The 22291-nt window shown below is 54.6% G+C and overlaps 4 protein-coding genes across 4 annotated transcripts in view; 3 read left to right on the top strand and 1 right to left on the bottom strand.

Annotated features, from left to right (window-relative positions):
* LOC308490894 (uncharacterized protein) overlaps positions 1–15441 on the bottom strand; it is a 28761-nt gene extending 13320 nt beyond the window's left edge. Inside the window, exons 1-3 of the mRNA XM_081033668.1 lie at positions 15271–15441; positions 8803–8894; positions 8329–8508 (exon numbers count right to left, since the gene is read on the bottom strand). Coding sequence (XP_080889794.1) covers positions 8329–8508; positions 8803–8894; positions 15271–15341 — 343 coding nt within the window. The 5' untranslated portion in view covers positions 15342–15441. The remainder of the gene's footprint in view (positions 1–8328; positions 8509–8802; positions 8895–15270) is intronic.
* LOC308490892 (guanine nucleotide-binding protein G(s) subunit alpha) overlaps positions 6389–22291 on the top strand; it is a 66241-nt gene continuing 50338 nt past the window's right edge. Inside the window, exon 1 of the mRNA XM_081033663.1 lies at positions 6389–7576. Within this exon, the coding sequence (XP_080889789.1) occupies positions 7534–7576 (43 nt within the window). The 5' untranslated portion in view covers positions 6389–7533. The remainder of the gene's footprint in view (positions 7577–22291) is intronic.
* LOC308490893 (neuroendocrine secretory protein 55-like) lies at positions 6815–7534 on the top strand (the record flags this gene model as incomplete). Its single annotated transcript, XM_081033667.1, has 1 exon — positions 6815–7534. One exon carries the CDS (start codon positions 6815–6817, stop codon positions 7532–7534), a length of 720 nt encoding a protein of 239 aa, XP_080889793.1.
* On the top strand, positions 19734–21719 carry LOC308491128 (guanine nucleotide-binding protein G(s) subunit alpha isoforms XLas-like; the record flags this gene model as incomplete). Its single annotated transcript, XM_081034080.1, has 1 exon — positions 19734–21719. The coding sequence occupies one exon, from the start codon at positions 19734–19736 to the stop codon at positions 21717–21719; it is 1986 nt and encodes a 661-aa protein (XP_080890206.1).

Raw genomic sequence — 22291 nt, 5'->3', positions numbered from 1 at the left:
AAAACCACCAAGGTCATTACAGAACTTGATAAAAATGGTTCTTTAATCCTACAGAAAAATAAATGGGCAAAACTATCAGGATTTGGAGATAATATGCAGTAGAAGGTACTTGCCCTAGCAGATCTTAAAATATAGTATAAAACAATGCTCATCAAGGCTGTCAATCCCCCAAGTAATGCTGGGCAGATGTCATCATGTAACAAAGAGCTGAATAAACGAGCTATCAATAAAAACATACTCAACCCACATTATGCCACGATATTCTGAGGACAGATGTTTTTCAAAACCCTCTTGTCTCAATTGTGGACAGGAAGTTTTTCGTTTCTTCTTATAAAAATGAATCAAGCAACATCAGAAAATTTCAAAATGACAGAGGTAAGTTTCCTGACAGTCTTTAAAAAAAAAAAATCTAATTCCTGTGTATTTTTCTATGGTAATCACAAGCCCCACCCATATCATTCATTCTTAGGGTGCTTGTCGTCAAAAGCACCATTTAGAATTAATTCGATTCTTCTTTGTCTCTCATTGTGAGTGTGAGTGTGAGTGTGAGGTGAGGAGGGCGGGCGGAAATCTCCTGCCAGAGCTCCTTCATCATCAGCCCGCCTGGCACCCGGATGGCCCCACGCAGACCTCTGGAGGGTCCTTGGCTCCCTAACGACCCGATTGTCCTCAAGGGCAATTAGGATTTGGAAAAACAACAAGCTTCTCTTCCTTCTTCCCTCATAAATGAAGATCTGAGAGGGAATGGCTGTTTTACGAGGGAATTTCTAGACCAGCATACGGAAAACTCCCAATTTACGATGATTTTTAGCCCAAACAACGGATGGAGGAGGGAGGGTCCAAAAGTCATCACCGGCCTATAATGGGTTTTCATTTCCGATTTTGAGAAGACCTGTTCTTTATTCTCCTAGTCTCATGACGTTTTTCCCTAACACGTGCAGCATGTGTCTAGCCGTGGGACCTATTGAGATCTGTATTATTTTGGCACTGAAGGTGACCTTGTCAGTCATCTGCCCAACATCTCAGGATCCTCCTAAGTGAGGGAAGGAGGAGCAGGAAGAAAAGACCTCGGTGAAACCAAGTGCAGGCCCCCACCGGAAGCAGAGGTCTGTCAGTTGGCACGCACCCTGCTATGGAACTGCCGATTCCAAACCGGTCCAGTTCAATTCCCACACACCTGACTGGCTGACAGTGTCCTGCAACCTGGCGGAGCCACACATCCTAACACCTGCGCACGCAGAACAGATCTTCACCCTACTGCCTTTTGGAAAAACAAAGCCAACCACAAAAAACAAACAAATACCTTCAAATCCTCTTTAACTGAAAGCAACGCTATGGTAAATGAAGCTGATTTCCCCCCCATTATCAGGATGGACTGATTACAGAGCCCAGAGTCATTTGCCTGAAGATAATTGCCTCAATTCTCCACTTCACTTTGCACATATAGAAATAGTCCCAATCTACCGCAGCCTCAGTGACTAGACATGTAAAATTGGTCTAATCATATCCTGAAGAGCTTGAGCTGAAAGGATTTCTATGAGCGTGTGCCTGAACCATGACACCCGAAGGATTCTCTCTCGCCTGGCTCGCTGCTCACTCCCCCCCTAAGTCTGAAGGGGTGGGTGAGTCAGAGCCTCTGCAGATGAGAGAAAAACAACTTTGAGGCTGTCAGTGCTGGTAGCGGGAGGAAAAAGTGGGCTGACCAGGAGAGTAGGACAAAGCTCAGCCAGGAGCTCCTGAGAAAGTTGAGTCATCCTCTGCAATCGGCTGTGTTTTCACCCACCGCCCACCAGTGACAGGAGGAGGCTGGTGCGCAGGGGCAGAGGGGGACAGCTGGGACTAGAATCACCTGGCCTGTGGGCAGCTTTGGACACTGATGTCTCAGCCGGCCACGGGCATGAACCAGACAAACTAAAGTGTAAGTCGGGGCTAGGCAGATGGACAGAAAGAACCCAGTCCCGACTTCCGGACAGGACAACGCCAAGCAAATAGCCAGAGCCCAGGGGGTGGACCAGGGGTCACACAAAAGCTGAGTGCTGTGGCCAAAGCAGAAAACAGAAGGCACCATGCCCGAGGAGGACCTGTATGCCCAAGCTTCCACTCTGCCTGAGTGAGGGAGGTGTGGGAATGGATGGGAGAGCCTCCATCGAGCAGTAAAGGGAAAGGAAAGGCCACTCCCGGGAAGACACATGCTAACAGCTCTGTATACAGGAATCACCTCATTTATGATCCTATCTCCCTTTCAAAACGAAGGGCACAGATGGAGTATTGTAATCCCAACAATGGCCTAGCCAGAATCCAGTCATGTTAAAAAGATGATTATTTCCCCCTATTGTTTGCTTTTAGCTCTAGATGGCATTCCCGAAAAATCGCAAAACCAGAAGGAGCTCAGGGTTGTCACCATTTCTACCAGTGAGAGCCCGTCGATGTCAACACAGGCTGAATCATATGGCAAAGCAGCGCCCCAGAGAAATGAGCCGCATGCTTCTGCACTGTACCCAGACCTCTTCGGGGGGCGGCAGGAGGGGCAATGCCAAATGCTCAGTGGGGTGGAGACTTTCTGGTTAATAGCCACAGTCAGGAGTGGGGAGCACTTCACAAACTCCCAGAATGCCTTGCTACCCAACGAAAAGTTTGAAAAGTACACAGGAGCAGGTGGACTGAAAGCAGTCTCTCACTTGAGAAAACTCTCATGGACTTTTCAAAGGGAAGAAAATCTCAGTCAGACCAGATCAGAACCCACCTCTTTCGGAAAACCACCAGATGAACTCTCCCTGACTGTAACCACCGTCCCTCAACTTCCCTCCCAGGTTTACATACCCGTTGCACAATTTATTATTTGACACCTGTCGGCACTCCACATTTGGGGGCATTTCACACTGATATGAATGTTATGGTATTAGGTGGCATGAGTGGTTCACTCTCCATTATCTCCTCCTCCCCACAATGCCCGGAACAGTGTCTTGGTCCCAGAAGTGACTCAACTCACAATTGCTAAATGGCCAACATCATTTTCAATTTCCGAGACCGCTCCGGGCGGGGAGGCAAAGAGGAACGCTGTGACGAACACAAGGACTTAACTAATTTCTCTGCTTCAGCAAGTGAGTCGTGGTGCAAAGAGCCTCCGAGCTCGCCCCCGTCTGGAAAGTTCCACAGCAGGCTGCTGCTTCCATCCGCGTACACCTGTTTGCCCATGTCCTGAAACTGCCACCCAAACATTCCTTCCTGTCACCGAGCCACCTGCACTTTCAAATGCTTCGAAAATAGAAGCAGAATCAGAAGAACACGTCCAGCAGTGGCGCCCCCAGCCCCTCTCCCAGGGCCTCCGCACACCTTCCCTGGATTTGGAATCCGAGCTGCAATGAGCTCTGGCAGGCATCAGGTTCCAAGCCCCCGCCCTCCCAGCTCATGAGTCCCGTGGAAAACATCTCCAATATGCGGTCATCTGTACTTTGATTTAACACCGCTTCTGACTAGGAGCCAACCACCTCCTGACAGCAGTCCTCTTCCGAGCTGATTGTTACAATCGTCTTCCTTGGGCTGAGCTGCAATCTGCCTGTTTTACCTACCACCGCAGGTCCCACTCGAAGTACATCTCAGTATGTCTTCCATGGGACAGTCCTTGAGGGGATGAAGAAACACAGTGTCCTTCAGATTCATCCAAATGAGAACCTTACTGTCTGCCGCTGGAATGAACTGGAATCTGCGCTTTCCTGGCCAACCGGTTGCCCCCCACCCCCGCAGAGCCCTGCAGGTGATACATGGCCACATAGTTACTGGCAGACAGGCACACACAGCCCCTTGTTCTCAGCCTGGTAACAACCGGGTCGTTCATCACCCGCTTGCTCCTTTTTGAAATTCACTCTGCAGCAAGCACTTTTTAAACTTGAGCACGTAATGCGTTTTAAAGAGCATTTCTGCACAGATCCATTGCCCGGCCTCGGCTCTGAGCATGCGATGGAACAGTATGTGAGCGCCGTCCCCCTGCTCCTCCTGGAGCCTGAGCCACATGGACACCAGGATGTAAGTGTGCACGGCTGGAGTCTAAAATGCAGTGTCTTATTAAACGTCCATTTGCTGATTAGAATGCATCTTGCAAAGAACATGCATTACTAATGCAAAATCTAGTCCAAAAGTGTGCATTATGTCATGCACATTTTTAACGATGCGGGCAGTCTCAGTGTGTCTGTATTAGAGGGTCAGCTTTGGGGCTCCTTCTGGCAACGGAGTGCTTCCTCCTGTGCCCTGAGTGATCACAGCCCCCCTCAGTGCTGACAGCCGGCACTTGTCTCATTCAAAGGGCACTCACCAGCACCCACAGGTTCCAGGTGTTTTCCCAGTGTGCCCTGCAAAAACCACCTGAATGATTATCTTTATGCTCCATACACTGCCAATGGGGCTGTGCTCATTGAGAGAAACGAAGCAGGTAGGTCAATGTGAGCAGAACCTTTAGAAATGCCCCCCTCCCCCTCCAGGCGGAGTGACCAGGATTTGAGATACACAGTTCCAAACGCCCCTGTCCAGTGTCCCATAATAATCTCCACACAATGACTGGAGCCATCCGGGCACTTGTGAACATAAAACCCTTTCGGTTTCTCTGGAAAGTGTCAGAGTGGGCCACAACCACAATACAGACACTGTTCTTTTGGGGGGGTTTGCCAAATCAATCCCATTGATTATTAGACCAATCAGTATTTTAATGCTACAAACTAGAAGAAGGCAAGGTAGACACAGCCAAGATGCAAAAACAAAACCTCCACACCTCAAAAGCAGTTGCTAGAATCTTTCTGAGGTCTTAACTCTGGGTTTGCCAGCCTCCACGTGGGCCGCCTGTTGGAGGTATGAGGGCGCGTCCCACCATGCTGAGTAACAGCTGTGCAGGTGTGACTCTTCAGCCACCAGGAAGGAGTACCGGGAGGGATGGCCAGGTGGGCCATATCAAAGGGCCAGCAGAATTATAGGGAGTATGCCTCTCCAGTTTCCCCCATGTTGACTCAAAGACAAAAAAACCACGGTCCCAAGTGAAGCGGCCTCCTTGACAGTTGCATGGATTCTAGGAAGATGGTTTTGCTTTGAGTTATACCACCTTTGGACTTCTTATTGTGGCTAAAGGGTACTCCATACTTTTAACAGGGAGGGCAGGTACAACCCAGAGGCAGCAGGCTGGTTGCAGATAGAACTCCAGAGCACCCAAAGGCCCATGCTTTCCTGAGCAAGGGCCACCCCAGGATCCCCTCCAGGAGGACATGGAGCCCTCGTGATTTTCCAGGGCTGAAAAGGAAGTGTAGTGACTCCCTCCAACCTTTTAGCCTTTGGGGTTCAACACCATGATCTCGGGGTGCCTAGCTGTCCCCTAGCCCCAAAGCTCCAGTTCAGCCAAATAGTTTCCTCATGTAGAAGTCAAGCTGGAATAAACAACGGCAGTGGGTAAAGAAGGATTCCGAGTGGCTTGGCGTTTGATTTACAGGTGAACCCTAAGCACCCTGCCCTCGCCGGAAGATTGTCTTTCTTTTCCTTCCTTTCACTCTACCTTCAGCACCTAGAACAGAGCTTGGCGTGTGCTAGGTGCTCTGCAAATATTTGTTGAATGAAGGAATGAATGTTGTTGAAAACCCATCTATGAAGGAGCCTTAGGGGTACCCTTTAAGGGGTGCCCTTGCTAGCTGACCCCCCTGAGCACCCCGCAAGGGCAGAGAACTGGCTGTACCTACTGCATATCAGCGCGGGAAATGCTGCCCTTAGGTGGTGTTCCAGCTAATTAAAGTCTGTCTTCCAGCACGTGTGCTCAGCGAGAGCCCCCGGCAGTCCACCCAGGGGCCTGCAGACGTGTGAACCATCACCCAGTCTCCCTGCAGACGGTCTGCAGGAAGCCGCTTATTTGTCCGTCAGGTAATGAGCCGATTGAGACTGGGGGGGGCTGGGTTTTGTTTTTTTCTGGAAACTTCTCAAATTATAGTCATCGTAACAGACCTGCCAAAGGTGGTTCCCTGATTAACGACTGCCTGAGGTTGCCATCCTCAAACTGTTAAGCCTTTGGAAAATGCCCGGGGCTGGACCCTTAATACGCGTACAGACCCCACATCCCCGAACGTCCACGGGACGTTCCTCATTCTGATTCGAGCTGCTCCCGGCTTTGTTCATTTTATCGATAACATGGCAGAAGTTGGGGAGGGGTACGGACCCACGGAGGACCATGCCCAGCCGCCCGAGTCCTCTAACCTGTAGCTCGTTCGCTCGCTCTTTCGCATCCGCCAGGCCCCCCGCCTCTCGCTTCGCTCAAAATCTTTCAAACAAGGTTCCCTCCTGCCACCTGCCGGCCCACTAGGGTCTGTGCCACGGACTGGGCGCCGCCGCGGAGCTCGCCGGGAGGCGCCCCCGCCTCCTTACTGCACATGCCCGGCAGAAGTCCGGGCGCGCAACTTTGCAGAACCTCTCCGCCCCGTCTCTCCTCGCCTCAGTCTCCTCTTTCCTCTCCCAGGCGAGAGGACCGGCGGAGGCACCTCTCCCGAGTCTTAGACTGCAGAGTCTGAGACTTGGAGAGAGGAGCCCGGGAGGAGAGACTTTTCCTCCCGCTTCCCCATCCCTTCTTTTTTGCTCAGAGAGGCAAGCAGAGGCGCGGAGCTTTAGAAAGTTCAGTGGTCAGGAAGGTAGGTTCTTCCTTTTTTGCCCTCACACCGAGGTGGGACTGGGACCTCCGGACCCAGCTTCTCACCTCGTAAGGTGCACCTTTTTCGGCTCCAGTAGCCAATGCGCATCGGAGCCGCTCTCTGCAGAGCCAGAGGGCGGGTCGGCTTCTCGGTGTGTGCCTAAGAGAATGGATCGTAGGTCCCGGGCTCAGCAGTGGCGCCGAGCTCGCCACAATTACAACGATCTGTGCCCACCCATTGGCCGCCGGGCAGCCACCGCGCTCCTCTGGCTCTCCTGCTCCATCGCGCTCCTCCGCGCCCTTGCCACCTCCAACGCCCGCGCCCAGCAGCGCGCGGCTGCCCAGCAGCGCCGGAGCTTCCTTAACGCCCACCACCGCTCCGCCGCCCAGGTGTTCCCCGAGCCCCCCGAGTCTGACCAAGAGCAGGAGGAAACAGACCTCGACCTGTCCCTCCCCGAGTGCCTAGAGTACGAGGAAGAGTTCGACTACGAATCCGAGACCGAATCTGAAATCGAGTCCGAGACCGACTTCGAGACCGAGCCCGAGACCGCCCCCACCACTGAGCCCGAGACCGAGCCTGAGGACGAGCGCGGCCCCGTGGTGCCCAAGCACAGCACCGTGGGCCAGTCTCTCACCGAACGCCTCCAAGCTCTGAGGCTGAGGAGCCCCGACGCCTCTCCTAGTCGCGCGCAGCCCAGCACTCGGGAGCCCCAGAGCCCCAGAGAGGGGGAGCAGCCCGAGGACAAGGATCCGAGGGACCCCGAAGAATCCGAGCAGCCAAAAGAGGAGAAGCAGAAGCGCCGCTGCAAGCCCAAGAAGCCCACTCGCCGCGACCCATCCCCGGAGTCCCCTTCCAAAAGGGGCTCCATCCCCATCCGGCGTCACTAATGGAGGACGCCGTCCAGATTCTCCTTGTTTTCTTTGATTCAGGTTGGTTGCCCACCGCAAAACTGGGGAGCCTGGGGTCGTTCTGGGAGCGGTGGGAGGAAGGGAGGGAGAAGGAAAGGCAGGTTAGGAAGAAGGCGGGAAGAGAACAGGCTCAGCCACCGAGAAATAGGGGGCCAGGGCGAGCTGGGAAGGGCTCCCCAAACCTCCCCAGGGCGCCGGAGGCTTGTTGGACGGTGGGGCGCTCCTCGTGCCCCGCTGGAGACAGCCTGAGGTCTCCGAGCTGGTGTCCAGGACGCACGACTGAATCGGGGCGCGCCCCAGGCTTCGAGTTGCGCACCCAAAAGGCACGGGTAAGTCACTTGTTTTCTGTGCTTTTTTCCTCTTAGAGGGACTAGTCTTAAACCATAGGGCTTTGGCGGGCGGCCGAAACGTGGTTGCGAGGTGCGCGCGCCAACTTTCACAAAGCGAGAGCAGCCGCGCCGCAGCGACACTGTTGCAATGTGCGGAAAGTAATCCGGCTGGGATTGGGCTAGAACTCCGGAGACCGCTGGCTCCGGGGAAAGGCGCGCGCGGCGCTTAAGGCACTCAGAGCCTGGAGCCCAAGTCCCGGCGCTGCCAATTTGCAGCCTCGGGATCCTCGGTGCCAGTGTCCCCCGCGGCGGTGTGCCAGCCCTGGCCGCCACGGCCCGTTCCGGGCGCTTGCCCGGCCGGAGACCGCTGCAAAGCGTGCGCACCTGCTCGCGCGCCCTAGGGCCGACCTCTCAGAGCGACGGCAAGCTGTTCCCCGGGAGTACCTGTATTTAAGAGGGCAGGCAGAGAAGGTAAAGGAGTCTCGGGGTCGCCTCTACGGGCCACCACGGTTGGTCGCGCGGACTTGGTCACGTCGGGGTATCGCCAATCTCTTTGCGCAGCTGGTCTGGTGACGGAGCTGGGTGCAGCGTGGCTGGAGAGGCCCCGGCTGTTTGCGCAAGGCCCTGGGGGTGGAAGAGACGGGGTGAGAGGCCGGTGAGGTGCCTGAGCGGAAAGGTAAAGCGGAACAAGGCACAGGCTAGAGCGGGGCCGCAGTGTGCATTAGGACATCCTACAGTGCGTCCCCAAAGAGCGCGGTACCCTCGGTGCTGGGGAAAGGTTCTGGATACCACGCAAGTGGTTGGGCTGTCGGTCGAGAGGGGGCAGGGGCCGGCGGCTTCTGCAGCCTCGGGGATGGGAGGGGAGGTGGCGCGCACCGGCCATTTTCAGCTGGGATGGAGCTAAGTTTGGAATCTAACCTGGAGGTGAAACTGCCTGGTGTCCCGGCACAAAACCGGCCGCAGTCCGGTAGCGCATGTTCGGTGAGCAAAGTGTGCAGTTCTCGCCAATCCTGGGGGAAAAGATTGATGAGTGAAATGTTTTTACAAAACCTCTCCCGATTTGGAAATTGATCTTGGTGCGCGCGCGTCTCGTTTTTGCGCCAGTTTGAACTATTCTGATGAGAATGATTTGGGGGGAAATGTCAAGTGTTTCGAGGCTTGAAAAGACAGTCGGGCTCTTAGACTCCTAAGAAAAAGACGCGGCCAGAAGGAAGACACTTTAAATGGTCTTCCTTGCCGGTCTCATCCCTACTAGGGAAGGCGTCACAGCACCGGGAACTTAGTTATGCGCCGCTGGCGACGGATGGACTGCTGCCTGCATGCCTGCCCTTGTGGTCTTCACTAGTAAATCCCGGCGGGCAGGTTGTTAGCAAAGGTCTGCCCGGGGCAGCGTGGAAATATCAGAAATCTGGAGGCCTGAGGAGGCGAGTCCCAGGAGGGTCAGAGGTGCCCTGCCGTTGGCTTACAAGTGTGAAATGGTCTTTGTGAAATGAAGCCCCCAAGCTGAAATTCCTACTTAAACAGTCACGTTGTGTCCCTGGGCTTGGCATTGTGTTGTTTTTCCTCTGGCAAGTCGTAACAGCCTGAGTTCACCAAGTAAAAGGTCTCCCGGGAACAGGTGAAGCAGCCACGGTTGGGGGCTTTTGGGGGCGTGCTTTTCAGTGTGGGGGTTCGGGGCTTTTGGGGATATGCTTTTCAGTGTGGGGGCTACTTTCCCCTGGTTTTCCTGCAGAGCTCGGGTCCTCATTAGATAAATTAGCTTGTTGCCTTGTTGCAGGATGAATAACCAAGTTTAATAAAAGTCCTGGGTGCCTAGCCCACCCTCTCACTCCAGTCTTGGCCTGCTTTTTAAACAGAAGCTGCATAAGGGGAGGCTGGCTTTCTTCACTGTAAGCAATATACAGGTTTATGATGGGGGGCGGGGAGCAGTTGCCATCTAGGAGCACACAAATAGCCATCTTTCAGACACTCTCTTCCATAAACTGATTGTGAAAACCTGTTACCCACCCACACACACCCTCCCCCACTCAGCTCCCCTCCCCCAACTTCTCTCCTTCCATCCTGTCTGTAGGGTGGAAAAGCCCTTAGGACCATACAGAACAACAGGAACATATCAGGCTTGAAAAGACAGTTGGGCTCTTAGACTGGGAAACTGCCCAGAACCCATGTGAGGGGGGTGGGGATTTTGCTACAGAGACGCTTCAAATCCTCTTTCTACCTGAGGCACTGGTGGTGTTCAGTGGCCTTTCTTTCCCAGAGCCGGTTCTGGCAAGTTCCCCAAGCATTCCCAACTCTCTAGTCTCGCAGCCGGCCCTTTGTCTCCCCTGCTAAACGGCAGTTAGCATCTGAATGCCCTCACTAGCCCTTTCAACTTAGGTGGGGTCTGTGGGGGGGGGGGGGAATTCTCAAAAAAAGCAAACCTTATTAGAGTTGACCACATAGGTGAATTACCTGCCAGGCATAATATTTCAAATGGAGAGAGAAGAGGAAGAGGAGAAAGCTAGTGGAATGTGATGGTATGCTCCAATATTTAGGATTTTTTGCTTTATTACATTAATCACGTGCTTAATGGAAATTTACTTTTTCTTGGACAAAGGTGCTCTTACTGAACTTTTTGAGTTGGAAAATCATGTAGCAATATTCAGATATTGTGTGCTGCCAACAGTCTGTCGTATGTTTAGTTCTAAAGGTTAGCAAACAAACTTAATCTGTTTATCAGAACTCAAGAATTGGGAATTTTAAAGTTTGGAATTGTTTTAAGATGCTTCTTTAATACACTAGAAGCTTCCCGCCCCCAAATTGCTTGCAGCTCTTTACTCTTTAGCCCTCAATTTTAGCAGCTGTGATAGAAGTTTAATGAGGAAGAAAGCTGAAATTTAAGTGTTGGTAAGAATTAGGCCTTTTTAAAATAATCAACATGGATTTTATTTAATTTATCTGTATTATGACTGTTCTCCACGCAGAGGGACACTACTGAGAAGAAACTGAGCAGAAACCATGGTGTTGGGACAAGTATGTCTCAACAGAAAGGTAATCCATAACAAAACAAATCACTAAAATCAAATGAAGCTTCCAGAGGCCAGTGAGGTCACATGCCAGCTCAAGTGCTGTGCTTCTCTTAGGCAAAGGGGATGAGATTCTCCAATTACATCCTTAATCCCATGTTCCAGAATGAGATTCCTTGTCCTACTGTGCAAGATTTGGGCATTAATGACTGTTTCCTAAATCTTCATGCCCCAGAGATGGGCAGCTGGCAGCCTTGGGTCAGACCCAGCACCCCTCTGCCTCAGTTTCTTTACATGGAAAATGAAGTAGCTGTAGCTGAATGAAATGTTCCCAGCATCCCTTTCAGCTCCAAATGCAAGCAGGTTGATTCATTTAAGAAGCCCAAAGTGGCCCAGTTTGACTCTATCAATAATTGTAATGCTAATGAACCAAAAGAATTTCCAAAGGTTGATCAAATCAAAAGCACCAGTTGTGAGGAAATCTTACTTTGTATTGGATCTAATTTGATTGTGTCAAGTCTGTTTTTGAATTGGTGGCAACAAATGGTTTAAAGAGGCAAGTTAAATACACAATTCCACAGTGTCCTGTTACTGACCTAAGAAGAAACTGGGCTGCCCCTAAGAGCAGATGTTTGCTGTTGGGCTTACGTGTGCTGTCTTCCCCCACCTGCTGTCCCTGAGCTGAGTGTCTGGGACCCAGCTTTTCAGAGTGGGGGCAGGTGGCACGCAGCCAGCATTGCAATCATTGAGTCTGCAGCCTGCAGCGGCTGCGGCTCTGGGAGGGAGGGAGGCAGCCGAGGGACAGCCACTGACCACCCGCTGACCGCCAAGTGTTAGCTCGCCACAAGTGTTGAATATGTTATTGGGTAATACTTTTAAGTGTCCCGATTTGGCTAGGCCTGAGAAAACTGGCTCAGTAGCTGCAGCTAGTTAGGATAAACCAATTTCCTCCACCTTTTTTTTCATTATCATTCCCTCCCAGGAGCTTTTTCAGACTTTTTTTCCCTTAATTGCTCCTCTCCCCTGAAATGTGAATACCACAGATACATGCATACACTGCATCATCCGTTTCTGTTCTGCAGGACCTGCTAATAACTAAGATTTTCTTGCACTCCCCAAACCAGTTGTGCCTCTGCATGGATGAGCACAGCAAATGTTTAAAAACAAAACACAGAAAAACTGGTTTATGTCAAATTAACTGATTTAACATCTCAGTTTTGTTATATTTAACCTTGTGTTTTTTTTTGGCCACGTATTACGAGGCGATGTAGAAGGTGAATCTTACTGATGCTTGTTTTCCCCTTTTCCAAATCTCAGTTGTTGTTTGTTTTTCCCACAGCCCCTAGTGCAGATGCTGGGGCTAGTGCCTAGTTGATTCACAAGGCAGAAAAGCCACAGCAAACAGCCCAGTGACTTAGTTCCCCCACGGCCAACAGTCCAGCGCTGGGCCACTGTCACCTGTTGACAGCACTCAGCTAATAGAAGCAGGGCACGGGAGAGGAGCCATGGTGCCCTGCACCCTTCCCCCAGCTCCCTATTCCAGGGTACATTGCGGAGGCTCCTTCTTGGTTGTGGCGGTGGACACAGCCTGTTTTTATTCTATGGGCTTATTTAAGGGTGAACACTTACAGATTAACGGTGGGCATGGCTACAGAAGGCCAAAGAAGACGACCGTGTGGACAGTGGGCTGGCGGTGGCTGTAATGTGGGGAAGATTTGAGGATGATAAAAGAAGGTTCTGGAGGAATCACAGGTGAAAACTAGAGAATACAGGGAGACGAGAACACGGAGGAAGGAACAGAAGGGGAGATTTGGAGAAGGGGATGACAAAGCCCCTCAACATTAGGGCTGTAAAGAGTAGTTTGAAGAAATACAGACTCTGGGAGAGAAAGGTTTAGGGGAGACTCTGTGGCAGTCTTCAAATGTCTGGAGGCAGCAGGGGCAACGTCAGCTCAGTATTAGAGCATTTTTAACCGCCAAGGACGGCAGTGGAGGGCCACTAATGGGGAGACCGTTTTCCCCCTGAGACTCCCTTACACCCTGGCCCGGATATTTCAGTTTCACCAGTGCAGTGGAGTTTTCATACAGGTACCTCAACTGCTTCAACCAAACAGAAAGATTTAAAACCTAGATCTTGTTTTCTAGTTCAAATATTGAGTCTTGGATTTGAATTCAGGGAGCAGCCCTGACTCTCAAACTTCAGGGTGAGAGGCAGAGAGGCTATAGGCTGCCGGCCAGCTGAAGAAAACAGGTCCCCCACCCCACCCTCAGGCAAGAGCTGGTTTCTGAGTGCCCTGGCTTATGTAGCTGTCTCAATTAGATTTCATTAGGAAAATTCGCTCTGGGTAATTGAGGTTGTGCGAGAAGGTGAAATATACCATTCCCCTTAAATGCAAATTACATTGCCCAGAAGCCCCCAGGGTGCCTGGATTTCCACGTGAATTACCAAAATTGTAAACAGAGCTTCCACTAAAGCCAAATTTATCTTCCCGGATTCCCTCCCCCTACATCCCAGCCCCCACTTTTACCCCTTACTCCCCCTTCCTGTGGCATTGTTCATCTTTTCTGGAATGGCCACTTCTCCCCTCGAAATTCTCTGCTGCATCACCAACGAGCCTGGAGCAAGACTCCACAGCCCAGTTCTGGCAATGTGGAGACTGTCTGGACCCACCACACAAGCACGTGTGGTCGGGGGACAGTCTCCTGCCTGACTGCAGCAGAACTGGGTAGCCCTTCCAGGATGAGGGCTGAGTGCAGCTAGTGAGCCCAGTGAAGGGTCTGGTCATGGTGGGGGAGCCCTGGCCTCCGGGCTCCCGCATGGGGCTCTTTAATCTGAGCAGAACACCTGTTTTCCTAAGTCTGGATTCCACTGCTTGAATGGCTGCACTGGATCTGCCCCTAACGCTCATCCATTCGAGGCATTTTCCCTTCAGGGGCATTCGTCTGAAACAGCCTGGTCACGCAGACCCTTCTGCAGGCAGCAGTAAGCTGCTGCTGCCTCCACCGGCCGAGGCTGGCAGAGGAGATGCTGGAAGGCAAACGGATGGGCGCAGCGAGTCTGAGCTGAACAGTAATTAATTGCACAGCTTCAAAGTCTTATTGCTACTCAGTCAGCACTCAGAAAACATTTGTCTCCGGGAGGCTGGGAAACGTAATAGTTGTCTGAAGTCTCCTATGTTCTCTACTTTTGCCTTTTTCTCATAACTGGTGAAAAGATTCTCCTTTTCCTCATTTCACCCACTGACAACTAATGGCACGAGTGGGTTTTCTGCCAACCCCCCCCCCAACGCCACAGCTAGGAGGTAATGCCACCACCCCAAAAAACTCATTTTTCCTGGTTTCTGCTCCTTCCCCTTTTACACACCTCCCCTCCCTCTCAAAGGACCCTCCTCTACTTTGTCTTTGTTGGATACAGGGCTGCACTATAATAAGAAAGAAGTTTGACAGGCAGCTCCTTAAAATCTAGATGTGCCTTGTACGTCTGGCAGTCAGAATTCCCAAATGTAAGTGTACTAATAATTGTTTGCTGATCACAGTGTGCTGGCGTGGCGGCGTCCATTGCTGGGAAGCCCAGAGCGCCACGTGGGGCCACCAAGGAAGGAGGCCACATCTCTGCAAGTGGCAGTGGTGCCGCTGTTCAGTCAGCAGTGAAGGAATCCCTTCTTTCCATTTGGGGTTCCCTATTTACAGAAAGCCAGCTGATCTGCCGCCTGTGGCAGCTGGGCCATTTGGTCTGAACAGGCTGCCTTTCAGACACGCAGAGTTGAACTGAGACATGGTAGCGTTTCCCATTGCATTCTTAATTCATCAAGTGTAGAAAACTGCTTCTTTTTCAGTAGCTGGAAATGAGCAAACCCTTACCTGGATTTTGACAGCCAATCCTTTCCTCCTATCATGCCCACAGCATCTCACCGTAGCCCTTCACTCTCACACCCCCTGTAGGGACAGGGTCCAGATGCTGGCACGCAGCCTCTGACCTTCACCCCAGCTCAGCCTTCTTGCAGGCACCTGACTAGCCCCTCTTGCCATCCTCTTCCTGAACTGCGTGAACCCATTCACTAACTTTCCTTCCTTGTTCCTTCTCGTTCCTATCGAATATTTACCTCTTTTCCTGATAGAAAACCACCCAGAATTGGAAATCGGTGCTTAACACTCTTTGCTACTATAAAATTACAACGGTAGATCCTAAAAACAATGTCCCTAGCGGGGTTAGACCCGGACTAGGCTGCCCACGGCCACTCATCCACAGCCATCTCCATCCAGGGCAAGGCTGCATTCTGTCTTAGACCAACAATATCACCAGCCCTGAGCGCGCTCACCAGACAGGCCCCCCAATCAGAGTGGCCCCGGCAGCCCACCAGCTGATCAACCCCAGCTCTTACCATGCCAGATTCCTCGAGTCCTGTGGCCAGGCCACCCAGCTGCCTTTCTGGTTCATCAGCTCCTCAAACATCTGGCCATGCTCAGGGGGTCTCTAAAGTCACACTGCTGATCTGCGGTGGAGTTTCACTCACCCAAGTGATTTGCAGTTCTCAGATTCTGGGGGCCAGTCACTGCAGAAAAAATACACAGAAGTGGACAAAAGGACCATCAGAGTTAAGTACTGGAATTTTTTCTTCCTGGTCCTAATTTACCTTTAAATTAAGGTGATTCCTACTCAGGTCTACAGGGTCCTTTCTCAGACTATAGCAGTGGTTTCAACTGGGGGGGTGATTTTGCCCCCCAGAGGACATATGGCAAAGTCTAGCGACGTTTTTGGTTGCTACAACTAAGGGGATGCTACTGGCATCTAGTGGGTAGAAGCTAGGGATGCTGTTAAGCATCCTACAATGCACAGGGCAGTCACACTAAGGCATTACCTGTCCCCAAGGTCAGCAGTGCAGAGGCTAAGAAAACTCCATCAAGATTAGATCTACTGACCGATTCTTCAATGCTTCCCTCTGGTCTGAGCCTACGGGGCTCTTCCTAGCCCCACTGCTCTCTTCTGTGATGTCCTCTCTAGTACTCCCAAGTGTTCAAGATTCTGTCACCAAATCTGTTTCTCCCCTTGAGGGTGTTTCTCATCCCACGATTTCATCTTAAATGAGGATGACCGTCACTTTGAACTTGGGGTTGTCACCTTTCTTCTAAACTTCAGACCCATCCTAAGTAATAGGCTGTAAAGCTCTCCATCCAGACTGCCCATCCTTCCTTCACCTCTGCCACGTCTAAAACCCAACTGGCTCCGCCACCATGCCAACTCCTGCCCAGATCCTCCCACACGTGTGCCATCATCCAGGTGCCAAAGTTTGTTTCCTCCACTTTATGTGCCATTTTAGGACAGAAGTTGCTTTAGGATCCCTCGAGCCCCTCTTCGGCCTTCCTGCTTCCTTTACCATGTGTGGTTCTCCCTCCCTTAAAGGTTATGACCAGCCACAGCCCCTTTTATTCTCGTCAGGACCATCCTCCATACTGCCTTAACCTCTCCTAAAGCTAGCCTCAAATCCTCACTTGCAGGAAAAACCATCAACACCTCCACTTCCAACTTAAATAGCCTCACACCGTGTTGTCCTGATGTGCCATAGTATCCTTGGAGAGATCCTATCCAATTTTTCATGACTTCTCTCCCCCTGGTCCTCCAAGACCTGGCACAGTGGCCGATTCTCTCTACCCAGCCCTGTTTCCTAGCATCTTTGTTCATGGTCCGCCAACATCTCCTACCCCCCACGTTCTAGTCGTAGCCAAACCTTCTGTCCCTCCGTGGAGGCCCATTTGAAATGCCCCTTTCTCCATCAAGACTTTCACGATCCCCCCGACGGGAGTCTTCCGTGTCTATGCTGCTTACCCTTTAGAACGGAGGGCTGGTATCTATCTGCCCAGTCTTAACCCCCCTCCATGCGTGTGCTCTCCTGGCAAAGAACCAAGACACCGGAAAGTGTGTGTTGGACAAAGGGGTCCCACAGGCCCGCGAGGAGGTCAGAGGCCCGGTGCCCGTTCGTCGATGAATAGTGCTTTGGGAGAGAGCCCCAGTGAAGTCGGCCAAGCGCGGCCTGGCGAGAGCACAGCGTCCCTGTGGGGCCCCCATCACGGCCTCCCTGGGGCTCCAACCCCAACTACTGACCTTCCACTTCGGCACAGCTCAGCATCCCTGGGGCCTCAACTGCTTATCCATCTGGGCTGCTCGTCTGCCTCGGAGCAGTAAGCCCCTCTTTCTTCAGGGTCCTGGCCCTCTATCTCCAGGCCCTGGAAATGCTCCTCGCCCCAGCGGCGGTCCCGGGTATTGGGTGTGTTTGCCCACCGCCATCAGTGAGACCCTGGGTTGGCCCCTAGGAACCCTCAATTATCTTTCCAGCCTTTGTGAGTTTTGGAGTCAGGAAGAGTGACCGCATGGCGCCAGCCGGCCTCGTGGCGTCCCGGGCTTGGCCGCCATACGCCGGCCCACCGACCGCTTCCAACTACCCCAGCAGCACGATCTCTTAGGGCGTTCCAACGCGGCGCCCCCCTATTGGACCTCCCACTCATATCCGGTTTCCGGTCCGACGCCCCCTGCTCATTCGCCAGGCAGCCTTGATTGGCGTGACCCCAGCCCAATGGCTGACCCAGTGCTGGGGTCTCGGAGGGGAGTGAATTGACTGAGGAGACCCAGTTGGCCCCATTCAGTGGATGCCCAAATGGTTGAGCCGTTACGCGTGGGTGTAGTTGGCCAAAGTTTGAACCAAAGTTCAGTGTTGGCATTCGGAAGTGTGTAGGTCCAAAGAGCTGAGCTGATACACCTTTGAGGGACCTCAAACGTTACCCAGGGTCCAACTTTGTCAGGTTTTCTCTGTGCAGCGCGGCAACACGGTTGGCAGACGCGGGGGCAGTGCTGCGCTGTGGATGTGGTCTCGTTCGAAAAGAGACGCGTTAGACTTAATGAGATTGGATCATGCGTGGTTCACCCGCCTGCGGCTCGTAGATACAGCGATCCAGGCGGTGTGCCTCGCTTGCCGCAGCCCATCCCCGGGTACACTCAGGCGCCGCGCTCCCCGCCCGTAAGCCAGGTGTCCAGCTGCCCCTGTCCAGCTGCCTTGCGCCTAAACGTGGCTCTCAGGTCTGTGTCACCTGCTGGCGAGACAGACCCGATACCCATGTCCCGGGTTTTACGTGATCCGCCAGCAGCAAAATTTTCCTGGGCTCAAATCCTACTGCAGACCCCAGAGCCAGAGCAGTGCGCGCGCGCGCGCGCGTCCAGCCCACCCAGGTAGTGTGGGTATTTACCCCCACGAGCTCTGAGCCCACCACGCGCCACGGAGACGGGAGCGCAGCAGGGCGGCCGCTGGGTTTTCAGCAGAGCTTAGTGCCACCTCGGCGGGCTGCAGCAGTTGGAAAGTAAAGCGGCTGCCTGGGGAGACTCATAGCGCGAGAAGAGGGGCTGGGAGGGGGCTAGAGAGGAGCTCAAGGAAAGAACAAACTGGTCGACCCTGCAGCCGGCGCCCGAGGCAGGGAACAGCGCACCGCGGCCGCGGCTGCTGGCACGGCACGGCACAGCAGGGCACGATGTGTCTTTGGGCTCAGTGCGCAAAAGCTTGCCCAGTCTCTGAGACCACTCTAAATCAGCCATTAAGCCCAACTGAAATCTCCTTTAACCCTGCTCCAGAGCAGTGGGAGCCCCGGAACTCTGAGGCCTGCACTCGGTGGGGTCCCCATGCGCATCCCGCGCCCCCCGTTACGTGCCGCGGAGGCTACCAATTAGAGGGTCTCCGTGGTATGCGCCCGAGACCCTCTATTTCCCTGAATCATCATCCACATAAATGGGGAGAATCCAGCCTGCGCCACTCAAAGCTCCTGCGAAGACCCCTCCCCCCCCCAGAGCGTGGTGGGTACGGGGGACATTGAAGTGCTTTACAGGAGCCGACGTCGGCAAGCCGGAAAACAAAAGCTGCAGAAGCGGTGGAAAGTACACTAAGGCATTTAAAACACCAATTGTGTGCGCACACTCGGCATCACCTCGCCCCTCGCCGCCTGTCCTCTCTGCCAGTGGGCTCACGACCACCTGTCGCATCCTCGTGCATGCTGACACCCCTTTCCCATGCGCCCAAAGCTTTGCGCTCTGGACTTGGGGCTCAGGATCGAAGGCTGCCCAGGGCTAGGGGCTGCGGCTCAGGTGTTCAGGGGTAACTTGGGGTGAGGAAAACATCATGCAATTCCCCCTCCCCCAAGGAGAGTCAGTTGGGTCTGGGAGGGAGGGTTTCAGCTCCTGCGCTCAAGCAGCCCGGGGCCCACGTCTTGCGTCACGTGTCCCGCAACGCAGGAGAGGGCTCTCTCTGGCCAGGGGAGAAGGGAGGAGAAAGACTCCAAATCAGTCAGGGAGAGCAGTGGAAAGAGCCAAAACGTCCCAGCGGGGCCTGAGCTCATCAGCCCCCTTACCCAAAGTCCGGGGCTCCCGGCGCCAGGAACCGGTTCCCAGAGCCGCCTGGCCACCAGCCGGCGTCCCCTGGTGGCAGAGAGAGAGCACTACGAGCGATTTTCGGACCGAATCGACACGCTCCTCAGATCCAAGCAGGCGGGGCTGGCCTGGAACACAGAGAGAGAAAGAGAGAGAGAGGAGGGGACAAGGGCAGGCCAAGGGGGGGCCAGGGGCTGCCTGAGGGGATAAAAAGTGGCCAAGAAGAAGCCAACACTCCACCAGCAACAATAGAGTTGCTTCTGCCACAGTCTAAGGTTTGAGGCCCTGAACCCCCAAACCTCAGGAGGGTTGGAAAGTGAGGTTGGAGAACTTTCTAGCTGATACTTTGATTTTTTTTAAGATATTTTTTTTCACCCTAGTTCGGTTGGGTGCTCCGTCTTACGGGGCCCCAAGTTTATTTTAAGAGTTCGCCACCGTGTTATGGGCGTGTGCAACTGCCTCGACGGCAATAATATGTCAGGACAACGCGATATCCCCCTTGAACTCGGGGAACAGTCCGAGCAACCATCTTTGGAGGCCCCAGGGGCAGCTGCCCCCAGTGCTGGGCCTAGCGCAGCCGAAGAGATGGAGACCCAACCGCCTAACAGCGAGCCCATCCCCATCGAGACTGAAGGCGAGGCACGTGGACCCCCAGAGGTCTCCAGGCCCAACCTCCAAGGCCTCGGCCAGACCATCGAGGAAGCCGGAGCCCATGGAGGCTACAGCCCACCTCCTGAGGAAGCCATGCCCTTCGAGGTCAAGCAGCCCAGCTTGGGAAGCTTCTGGCCTACCCTGGAGCAGCCTGGAGACACCAATGGTGCCCATGCAGGCACTGAGGCTTTCAGCTCAGCGCTCGTGGAGCCCAGAGCCTTCTGTGAGGCCAGGCCAAGCCTGGGAAGCTACAGCCCTCCACCCGAAGAAGCCATGCCCTTTGAGTTTGAGCAACCTGCCCAGGGAGATTGCTGCCAACCTCTCCTGCATGTCTCAGACCTCGCTCCAGGAGGCCCAGGTGTGGGGGGCCACAGCACCCCTTCGGAGGAGCCCCAAGCCCTCAAACCAGCGAATGCAGGCTTCAGAGGAGGCTGCAGCCCTCCCCCTGAGGAGGCGATGCCATTTGAGTTTGATGGAGCAGCCTTTGGAGACGACAGCCCACCCCCTGGGCTCCCGCGAGCTATCCTACAAATCGACGGCGGTAGCAGCAGCCAGTTCACGGGAGTTGCGGTGCCGAGTGCGGTCCTCCTCTCTCCCGCCACGAGTGAGCCCCCCCTCTGGGTCCCAGGCGCCATCGCCATCGGCAGCCCATCCCGAGAAGCTGTCAGACCTCCTCCGCACTTCGCCGGCGACAGCCCCCCGATGGAGATCCCCAGACCCCCGCTCGAGATTGGTAGCGCCCCCGCTGGGGTCGACGACGCTCCCGTCAACATGGACAGCCCCCCAATCGCGCTTGATGGCCCGCCCATCGAGGTCTCCGGAGCCCCAGTTAAGAGAGAGCCTGCAGAGGGAGAGAGACCCCCAGTTGAGGGAGAAGCAGCCGAGATGGAAGGAAGCTCAACCGCTGCTCCTGCGGACGGAGGCCAAGTCCCCTCTCCGGGCGACGGAGCTCCTGCCACTGGGGACGCTCCAGCCGCCCCTGCCTCTCCTGCCAGCGGGGCCGCTCCAGCCGCCCCTGCCGCGCCAGACGCCGGGACAGCCCCAGCCGCTCCAGCCGCCTCTGACGCGCCAGCCACCGGGGCAGCCCCTGCCGCCCCAGCCGCTCCTGCTGCCCGGGCAGCCCCTGCGGCCCCTGCCTCCGGAGCCCGCCCCAAGCTCCGTTTCCTTCGACCCCCCAGCCCCGAGATCCAGGCTGCCGATCCGCCTACTCCGCAGCCTCCTCGCGCGTATGCCTGGCGGGGCAGGGCTGAGCGCAGCCGCGGCCGCGACGACGACGAGGGGTCGGTCAGCAGCGACGACCACAGCAGCGATGAATCCGACGATGGGACCTTCGGATGCCATCGCTGCGTGCAGCCCCGGAGAAATCGCCGCCGCCGAAAGCCCCGGCGCAACTTGCTCCGCAACTTCCTCATGCAAGCCTTCGGGGGCTGCTTCGGCCGCTCTGAGAGCGCCGAGCCCAGAGCCCCGCGCAGCCCCAAGGTCAGGAAGGTTCCTCTGGCGGAGAAGCGCAGACAGATACGCAAGGAAGCCCTGGAGCAGCGTGCCCAGAAGCGCGCAGAGAAGAAACGCAGCAAGCTCATCGACAAGCAACTACAGGACGAAAAGATGGGTTACATGTGTACGCACCGCCTGCTGCTTCTAGGTAATGCGGCGGACTCTGCCCGCGGGCAGCAGGGCCGCCCGGGCACCCGGGAGGGGGTGGCAGGGCTGCCCGGTGGGGCTCGGGCCTGGCGGCGGGAGGAGGGGGTCTGGGCAAAGGCGGGAATAGCCTGCTAGAAAGTTCCAGTGAGGGGCCCTAAGTCTGCCCCGGGAGGGGGGTGGGCTCGGGTGGGCTTGGGTGGCCGAAGTATGTGCCCTCCAGGGAGAAAAGTGGTGCCGTACAACACTGAGGGTCGTTTCCAGCTGGACAAGCCAGCGCCAGCGACCGTAAGACGACCCCGAGTCCTGGGGTGGGGGCCGGCCAGGAAGGCGGGGGCTTCAGGTGAGCCAGGAACCACCGGGGAGGGGCCTCGGGGCTCCCCAGGCTAGGCTTGTTGGGGCCGTGGTGGGCTGGGGTCGTGGGGAAGGTGCGCCCCGCCTCGCCTGGCACGGCTGCTTGGACTCAGACAGCTTGTTGGCGTGTGTTGGTGTCCATATTGTGTCCGCCTGTGCATGATATGCTCAAGTGTCTCCCAGTTCCCATCCCTGGCACCCCCAAATTACCCGCCGACTGTGTACTTGTACTGGGGAATGGGCTGTCTTGTGTTGTGCGCCATGGCGCGGGCAAAAACTTTCCGTGTTCGCATACTCTGGTGGTTCCTGTGAGCTGGCGCTCTGCAGCGGGCGGCGCGAGAAATGCGGAGAAAAGG

The sequence above is a fragment of the Rhinolophus hipposideros genome (genome assembly GCF_964194185.1).
Source record: "Rhinolophus hipposideros genome assembly, chromosome: 22".
Classification (NCBI taxonomy): domain Eukaryota; kingdom Metazoa; phylum Chordata; class Mammalia; order Chiroptera; family Rhinolophidae; genus Rhinolophus; species Rhinolophus hipposideros.
The sequence above is the reverse complement of the archived record's forward strand: the minus strand, read 5'-3'. Positions and strand labels throughout refer to the sequence as shown.